Source organism: Liolophura sinensis, chromosome 3 (genome assembly GCF_032854445.1).
Source record: "Liolophura sinensis isolate JHLJ2023 chromosome 3, CUHK_Ljap_v2, whole genome shotgun sequence".
Classification (NCBI taxonomy): domain Eukaryota; kingdom Metazoa; phylum Mollusca; class Polyplacophora; order Chitonida; family Chitonidae; genus Liolophura; species Liolophura sinensis.
The window spans coordinates 10,861,077-10,870,490 of NC_088297.1; the positions used below are offsets into that span (position 1 = coordinate 10,861,077).

General features: G+C 39.8%; 1 protein-coding gene across 1 annotated transcript; it reads left to right on the forward strand.

Moving 5' to 3' along the window:
- LOC135463346 (DBH-like monooxygenase protein 1 homolog) lies at window positions 1–9,184 on the forward strand. The gene is made up of 9 exons (XM_064740605.1): window positions 1–156; window positions 827–973; window positions 2,829–2,912; window positions 4,306–4,485; window positions 5,395–5,497; window positions 6,200–6,366; window positions 7,159–7,347; window positions 8,380–8,439; window positions 8,879–9,184. Exons 1-9 carry the CDS (start codon window positions 1–3, stop codon window positions 9,008–9,010), a joined length of 1,218 nt encoding a protein of 405 aa, XP_064596675.1. The 3' UTR covers window positions 9,011–9,184.
- The last annotated feature ends 230 nt before the right edge of the window (window positions 9,185–9,414 follow it).

Here is a 9,414-nt window from a genome sequence, read left to right on the forward strand (position 1 = left end):
ATGGCATGGGACTTCGATGACGAGTTCATAAGGTTCAAAGTAACTGTGGAGACCCGGGGCTACATCGGAGTGGGGTTCTCTCCAAATGGCGGTATGAAGGGTTCGGATATAGTCATCGGCTGGGTGGACGACGTCACTGGTCAGGGGTACCTGTCTGTAAGTGTACATTACGTTGCAAACATTAAGAGGAGCTTAATCTGCGTACAGGCTAAATGAAAGCTTCATAAAGGAGAAGGTGATGAGAGGATGTTCATTATCAGGCTTCATAAAAGCTTCACAAAGGAGGCAACAAAAAGAGGCCATGCATTACCTTGTGTTAGATATAGGCATCATAAAGGATAGAAGGATAAGACATTCATTAGCTTCATAAATAAAACAGGCTTTACAAATGTTTCGTAAAGGACGAAATGATTAGTAGACATTTACTTATAATAGATTCCGTGAAGTACATGTTTCATAAAGGAATAACCGACGGGACAACTATTTCCGGATAATTGTGTTCGTAAAGCATAGAAGTAGATCACAAGCTAAATTCTACCACAAATAGATTTATTAGACCTACACCAAATCCTCATTTACATGCACAAATTAAATATACTAATAGGATAGAGAGGTCTGAAATATCCAACCATACAAAAATTATTTTCAAACATCCTTTTCCCCTTAAAGCAATTCTAAATAAATTTTAGTTTTTCAAATAACGTGTCAGACATATATCATTACGGAAACATAATTTTTGTGTTTTCTCTCTCTTTAATCGCAACCCAATAACAATAACTGAATTCGCATAATTAATTAATTAATTAATCAATAATTTACTTTCCAGGATCGTCACGCCGTAGGTCACTCTGAGCCTCTGGTAGACGCCAGTCAGGACTACACTCTCCATTACAGTCATCAGAACGGCACCCACACCGTTCTACAGATCAGCCGTAAACTACAACTGTGCGGAGACGAAGATCACTTTCTGACGGTAGCCACTGCAGATAAAACCAATATTTAATCTAACCGTTAACACTGGAGATGTATCACACGAAAACCTCTTTGAAACTGCAAAATTAATCTGTTAATTTTGACAGACTGTCAGTTGTCTGAGTGATGCTAGAATGTATTCTGCTATTACAGCGGATTGTTCTGTTAAATATGACACACACGTTCTGTTAATTCAACATAAAGATTCTATTAGACTAACAGGATACTATGTTGAACATTACAGAATATTATGTTATATAAACAGAATACATTCTAGTATAACTCAGATTAATAGCTGGGCTGACTTAAGCAACCAAACCCAACACTGTGATAATTTATTAATTATCTGTCATAAAGGCAAAGAACTCACTAACATAATGTACAGGGCAGGTGAAAGATCATTAAATATTGTCCGGGAAAACAGTTATGTTTTAGAATATTTTTCGATGTACAAAAATACATTTAAAACTTTGGATTCTAATGAAAGTATTTCAGGCCAGATATACTGCTGTGACGTCACTGGCACCCTTCTGGTTCCCGACAGACCGAATCCTGTGTTTTAGATGCATTTAGTCGGGTCAAAAAAAAATAAATAAAACCATTTTCCTTGACAGTGTCTAATGGTCTTTCAACTGAGAAATACTTTATTTTAGTGTTTTCTTTGTCTTTAGTATTCAGTAGAATTTATGTATTTACATTTGTGTAATGCACCTGGCGTAACTTCCATGGTAGTTCACACTGAAGAGATACGTTACCATGGCAAATGCGCTTGACAGAGTGTAGATTTATAAAATAAGCCCCGGGCCCTGGGATCATAAAGTCATTTAAGACTTCAGTCAAAATTTCAGTCATTAAATTTGGTATCTTCCTTTCCGTTGTTTTAGCTGAACTTTGTTGTACAATAACTTACCCAGAATTTATGTGGTGAAGCCATATTTTGCCCTTGTTACATAAGAAATAACAATCTTAAAGTGATTTGAAATTTTGGCGTAAGTCTAACATTGCTGCGTGATCCCGGGGCCAGAACTGATTTGTTTCAAAAGTTCGATGACTGATGTTGCTGTCTCCGAGTCGAATGATTTTTGTCTCATTCGAGGTAACTCTTTTATGATTGTGGATTCCGTAAAACGCCAATCAAGTAAATGAATAAGTAAATAAATAAATAAATCCATTCCAAGGATGAAACCGTACGCCTGATATGGGCGTATAGTGACGTGGATCCCTCAAAAGATGGCTCTATCCGATACCATGGTACTAACCGGGGAAACAAAAACATGTACCTACTGAACGCTAGGCCCCAAGAACCACCTTCTTCGGCCAACATGTTTTACGAAGACTACCTCAACCCTCAGGTAGGTTGATTATTTTCTATCGATTTCTGTCGATAATCAATGACAGTAGTCCATAATCAAAATGATATGGTCATTCAAAAATAAGTAGCATTCGACTTCCAAGTCAATCTCGTGAGAGGGACGGGATTTTGGGAGTATTGCCAACAGATTTCTACACTTTACACTAGATTTTGAAGAGGAAACAGTGACAGACCGTCTCGCCATTCGTTACCCTTACTTTCAAACTCCCGTGGCTCTCACGAGATTACCGTGGCAGTCGAATCCCGCTTATTGGTGAATGACGTTATTATATGTTATTTATGCATCGCGCAGCTTGACTTGGAAATAACCTCAGAAAAGGCACTGACTCTCAATACGTCCATAATTTAAAGAATTCCAGCGTTTATTGCTACAAAGTCCCACGAGCAAATACAAATTTCCTGGCCAAGGCCGGGTTTGAACCAGCGCCACCAGTGAGATATCGGATGATTTAAATATATTATCACATATATCCATATGTTACAGGTGACCATTCCCACAAAACGAACCACATACTGGTGTCAGACATTCCCCCTTCCAAGATTAAATAAAAAACACCATGTCATCAAGGTAAGGAAATGTTTTATTATAATTATTTCCTCCAACCATAATGCTGGTTGCCGTGGTATAAGTGAAATATTCTTGAGTACGTCGTAAAACACCAGTCAAATAAATAAATATTATTATTATTATTATTATTATTATTATTATTATTATTATTATTATTATTATTATTATTATTATTATTATTTGCTCCGTATTTTAAGTAGTTTATAACACTATTTTCTGTCATGTCAAAGTAGAGTCTAGCATTAAAAGATCAGAAAATATAAAAGTGCTACAAACTTCAAGGCTGTGACATGTTACATGTAAACAGGTTCTTCAAGGTTCTTTTCCACTGAGCCTGTTGAGTCTATCATATATACTGAGATTATCAGTTGACTTGCTTTGTTCATTTCCCCTGAGTTCAGTCTATCAGAAGAAACGTTCTGTTCATTTCTCTACTTTGAGCCCACGCGTTCCATACGTATAGAACCTATCACTTGACGCCACAAGTTTTTTGGTGTCTCGTTCATTTTCCTCAGCATCAGCAAGCATGCTTTGTCCATTTTCCCAGGCTTAGCTTATCAACAGACAAGTTTTGTCCATTTTCCCAGGCTAAGCTTTCCCCAGGTTCAGCCTCTTAGCAGGCATGTTTTGTCCATTTTCCCAGGCTAAGCTTTTCCAGTTTCAGCCTCTTAGCAGGCATGTTTTGTCCATTTTCCCAGGCTTAGCTTATCAGAAGACATATTTGACCATTTTCCCAGGCTAAGCTTTCCCCAGGTTCAGCCTCTTAGCAGGCATGTTTTGTCCATTTTCCCAAACTAAGCTTGTCAGCAGACACATTTTGTTCATTTTCCCAGACTAAGCTTTCCCTAGGTTCAGCCTATTAGCAGACATGGTTTGTCCATTTTCCAGATTAAGATTATCAGCAGATATGCTTTGTTTATTTCCCCAGGTTGAGCCTATCACAAGACACGTTTGCCTATTTTCTAAGGTTGAGCCTAGAAGCAAATTTGCTTTGTTTATTTTCCTAGGTTAAGCCTATCAGCAGATATGCTTAGACTATTTCCCAAGGCTGAGACTATCAACATACATAATTTTCCTGGTGGCCCAAGCTGAGCATATCAGCAGACACGTTTTGTCTATTTCCCCAAGTTGGGCCTATCACCACACATGTTGTGCCTTTTTTCACCAGGTTCATAATTCCATAGTTTGGGCCTATCATGTGACTCATAGTGCTTAATTCCCCAGGCTGGGTCCACTGTGCATATTGAGTTTACATGTATCTCATGACTGTCTATGCTTATTTCCATAGTTTGGGCCTATCATGTGACTCACTGTGCTTAATTCCCCAGGTTGAGTGTACCGTGCATATTTAGCTTACAGTGTATCTCATCACTGTCCATGCCTATTTTCCCAGATCGAGCCTGTCATACAGCCCGGACTAGAGTCCGAACTGCACCACATTGTCATGTACAACTGTTACCACAACGTCAGTAACGAAACCGTCAGCACGGGCTATGAGTGTTTCTCCAGGAACATGCCTTCAGAACTCGGGGAGTGTACCTACATAATTGCAGCGTGGGCCGTCGGGGGTGGCGTGAGTAAATTAACATATAATATCATGTCTTAACTCTTGGGGCCCAAGAGCCTGTCCTGAGCCGTTATCAACCCCGTTATGTGATCGTGAATGAAGACTGTTGTGTTTATTTCTCCATACCGACAGAGTTTACATCTTGGTTCGTGGTTTCGCCTAAATCGCGATACCTGCAGCCAAATGATTAGATCCATTAGCTCGGGCCCCGATTTAGTTATCTCGAGCATCGAGATAATCGTCCAATGAAAATGAGATCTTCTTCTGGGAGTTTTTCTTTTCTTTGCTTTTCGTCCGCTTAAAAAAAAGAAAAACTCCAACCCGATATCCTTGTCTGTTTTTTTTATTCTCTTTATTGAGGGGCCTGTTAAAAAAAAAATCCGACTGCAAAAGCGGAAAAAATTTTTAAAAAATCACAGTTAAAAGAAGAGAAAGTCGCCATGTCCTGCGTATCAGTCTCATCCAAATACAAAGTAAATGCCGTTTAGTCTGCAGGACCTACGGTTAATATCAGGTTTACCTTTTAATATCTTGTGGACCTAGTACATTACCGCAATTTTCTGTTATTTTAGACCTAGAAGGCTATTCAGGATATTTTGCAATTGTTGTGCATTCAGGGTTATTAACGGAACCTCCGTGGCCTACTGATTGGTGGGCTAAACACAGAACAATGACCCAGAGGCCTCACACCTATGCCATCGTGGGGAGTTCAAGTCCAGCTCATGTTGGCTTCCTCTTGAGTTGTATTTGAAAAGGTCTTTCAGCAACCTGTGGATGGTTGTGGGTTTTCCCGTTATGCTGGACGCTGTTGTATAAGTGAAATATTCTTGAGTATGGCGTAAAACACCAATGAAATCAAATCAAATCAGGGATATTGACTTGTGGTAATTCTTTAATGTATCTCAAATTTGACAGCCTCTGATCTTCCCAGCACACGCCGGACTTCCGTTTGGCGTTGAGGGCGATGCCACGTTATTGATGATGCAGACTCACTATGACAATCCCCAAGGGAAGCAAGGTGTGTAATATTTCAACTGAATACTATTAATATATTAAAATGAAAAGAGAACAATCCTAGGGATACGAGCATAAAACATTTGTACACTCAAAAAATAATATGTTGTCTGGATGATGCTAGAATATTTTCTACTCTTGCAACATATTATTCTTTTAAATATAACACACGTTTTATTAATTAAACATAAAGATTTCATTAGACTAACAGGATATTACGTTGAATAGGACACAGTATTATGTCATAATAACTGAAAACATTGTAGCATCACAACAGACTTTCTGTTAAAACTAACAGGTTAATTGTTTGAGTGTATGTAAGATAAAGACTATGTTTACAGTCAATAACAAACGAATGTGATGCACGCAAGCTGGGTGAGTACAATCCAGTTCTATTCTAGTCTTGGAACGTTGTATGAGCAGCCATTTTGTACTCAGTTTATCGCAGATGGACCTGAGTTCACAACAGCGCAAGATACAAGTCAAATGGTGTGTATTCAAAGACTCAAAACAGGAACCAGCTCTCACTGTTTCGGCTACGGTTTAATGTTATCCGATTTATCACATATCCAGCACACCGCATTCCTTGTCCCCTAATTTTCAACGTGGTCATGTAAGTGAAAAACTCTTGAGCACGACGTTAAAATACAACCAATTCTCGTCGTAGCTGCGCAGTTTTTGACGTGTTTTGTCTATCTGTTTTCAGGCCTTGTCGATTCGTCCGGATTTCGCTTCACGTTGACCCCTGACCTCCGGAAATATGACGCTGGTCTCCTAACAGTCGGGGAGACAATCGGAACAGGACAAGTTATCCCACCTTTTGCTGATAGCTTTAAGACAGTTGGTTATTGTCACCCGGAATGTCTTTCACAGGTGAGTGACCGCGATCATGTCTGGTTCCAGCTTAATTGTTTCCATTTTTATAAAATCCCGTCTGTCTCGCGTTACCAACAAAGCGTCAAAATATTCAAAGAGATAACAAACTGCAAGCGAATATTTGAAGTATTTATACATGCGTAGAAAGAAAAAAAACCCACAAAAAATCGTTTCATATGCAATTAAATAACTATATTGCTCTTGTTTTTCATGAAATATGATAAACTGTACATGAGTTTACAGGTTTGTATCTAATAAAACAGCTTGTTGAAAGTGTTCAGACATGAAAGGTTTTCCTTCCCGGTCCGTAAAGATCTTCTTCCTGCACATGAAAGGTTTTTTTTCCTGGGCATGAAGGACTTTCCTTCCAGGAATTCCACACCTTGATTACTTTAGAGGAGATGGCCGTAGTTGAGCTGTTAAGGTGTTTGTCTTTCAATTTCTGGGACACCAGTGGTGCGAGTTCAAATCCGAGCCAGGGAATGTGTGGATTGACCTGCACTAACCATAAGTACCTTATTGACAATAAGCATTCAACGGCACTAGAAGAATCGTTTACGCAGTTTAATGTTCGTTTTTCGTCTACACAGTTTAAAGTTCTCGTCTTCCACTAATATAGATGATAAGTCTATACCTCACGTGGGGAAGTTCGTTAGTCTTGCCAAAAGTCTGTGGTTTATCCTGGCATCCTGATTTCCTCAAATCATAAAGCTGATCACCGTGAGAAGAAATGAAAAAAATTTGAACATGTCATAAAGCTATTACATATCCATACATTATTTACTTTAGGGCATGGGAGACAACACTCAAGGTATCACAGTGTTCGCTAGCATGCTGCACTCGCATTTGCTTGGACATGCCATGCGCGTGAGACACTTCCGGCAGGGTGCTGAGCTGCCAGTGCTGTCAGAAGACAACAACTACGACTTTAACTATCAGGACACCAGGATGATGAGGGAAGAGGTGAAAATCTTGCCGGTGAGTTTCGATTCATCGTCAACACTAAAGCCTCCTATTCGCAAGGCAGCGGATATGTTTGCTAACCCATCAATCTAGGCTTTTCTGGTCAAAATGACAATCAAACATTGTTTTCATCAAATATTGTGTGCAGGTTCATTTTTAAAGTTTAAAAGTCAGCCACTTCCGTGTCAAAGTTTTGCATATGTAGTGATTTCCTGTATTCTGATTGGTCACTTTTTCCTGCGCAATGACTGTTTTAAATACTGTCTTATTTGTAACATCCCACTGTTACACCAGTATCACCCTTGCCACCATATGCCCTAGAATGACTTTGGTGGATGACATTTTCAATGACGCACTGTATGTGTGAATTGTGAGCTGTTGTCATTGAGTGAGTGAGTGCTTGGGGTTTAACGTCGTACTCAACAATTTTTCAGTCATATGACGACGAAGGAATCTTTAGGGTGCATGTACGTGTAATGTGCCTCCTTGTAGCAGGACGGATTTCCACCGCTCTTTTATTTAGTGCTGCTTCACTGAGACGACTTACCGAAGGCAAGTAAGCCGCCCTGCCCGAGCCATTATACTGATACGGGTCAACCAGTCGTTGCACTATCCCCTTCATGCTGAACGCCAAGCGAGGAAGTTACAACTTCCTCTTTTAAAGTCTTAGGTGTGACTCGATCAAGGATTGATCCTGGATCTACCGGTCCCGAAGCGGACGCTCTACAAACTCTGTTGTCATTGCAGGACAGCATTACGAGACCAATTGCTCAAAGAACCGGAGTTTTCTATTTTTTCTTATAATTTAAATAACATTTTCTGTATTTCTTCTAGATTTTATATCAGAAATATCTTATATATGGTACTGAATAATTGGCGATAGGCATTGCGATGGACACATACATAACCGCGGTTTCTTTCATAATAGCTCTGATTTTTTCTCTTTTATCTCTGACTTACACATCTTTTCTCTGATTGTCACACCTTATCTCTGATTTTCCTATTTTATCTCTGATGTTCCTACTCTATCCCTGGTTTTCTCCACAGGGGGATCATCTTGCTATGGAATGTGATTACAGGAGCACCAACCGAACCGAAGTCACTTTCGTAAGTTTATTTATTTATCGGATTGATATTTACGCCACACTCAGGAATACTGCATGACGGCGGCCAGCATTATTGTGGGAGGAAACGACGTCGTAAGGAGTAGTATCAGGGTAAAATAGTAGGCACTCCTATATAGCGGATAGTGCAGCTACAGCTAAATGTACAAAATCCCTATTTCCAATTTGAATACGTTACTGTCAAAAATCCTATACAGCTAAAAGGAAAGGAATCATTACAATAAAGAGTAGAACGATGAAAGAACATAAAACACCGTCAGAGGACATCGCTTGATCTATTTTATTCTTTTAAACCGAGTATAATGTATTTGAAACAATGACCTTTATCGGTCACCAGTGACATTGCGCTAACTTTGTACAACAGTACATTATTATTGTGCAATGCAAGAATTATTGTCACTACCCTTCTTTTAACCTGACAGGGCGGCCTGTCAACAATGAACGAGATGTGCCTGGCTTTCCTTATGTACTACCCGCGTATCGCTCTCGGCAGGTGTAGAACCACCCCTTCCCCTCAGTATCTGGCCTCTTTCATCGGTGCCAAAATAGGGTAAGTTAATCAAGGCGAAAATTCGTAGTGCAACGTAAGCTTCTTATATTTTCTGGTGTTAATCAGAATTTTTGGTATCCTTAAAGGGATGGTAAAGAAATACACGAAAACTGAAAGCGATGCTGACAAAGTTGCTTTTCTTCCATCTGCATGTAGAGCGGACGTTCTCCTGGTCGTCTTTCTCTTAGACTGCGTTAGACGGCCCTTCCGCCTTTGTCTATCTTTGTTGTACCCAAAATCCACCCGCCCCTCTGTCCATCTGTGTGTACCCAAAATCCACCCGCCCCTCTGTCCATACGTCCAACCGCTCCTCTATCTGTGTGTACGTCAGCCCATCCGCCTCTCTGTCTCTTTCTCTGTTTTTCTGTCCCTTTATGTGTGCGTGAGTCTATTTGCTTTTCTCTCCAT

Bases quoted from the DNA above. Each gene is read 5' to 3' on its own strand.
- LOC135463346 (XM_064740605.1), top strand. From the start codon at position 1: ATGGCATGGGACTTCGATGACGAGTTCATAAGGTTCAAAGTAACTGTG. The intron at 6,367-7,158 runs GTGAGTGACCGC...TATTTACTTTAG, and splicing joins ACCCGGAATGTCTTTCACAG to GGCATGGGAGACAACACTCA. The intron at 8,440-8,878 runs GTAAGTTTATTT...TTAACCTGACAG, and splicing joins ACCGAACCGAAGTCACTTTC to GGCGGCCTGTCAACAATGAA.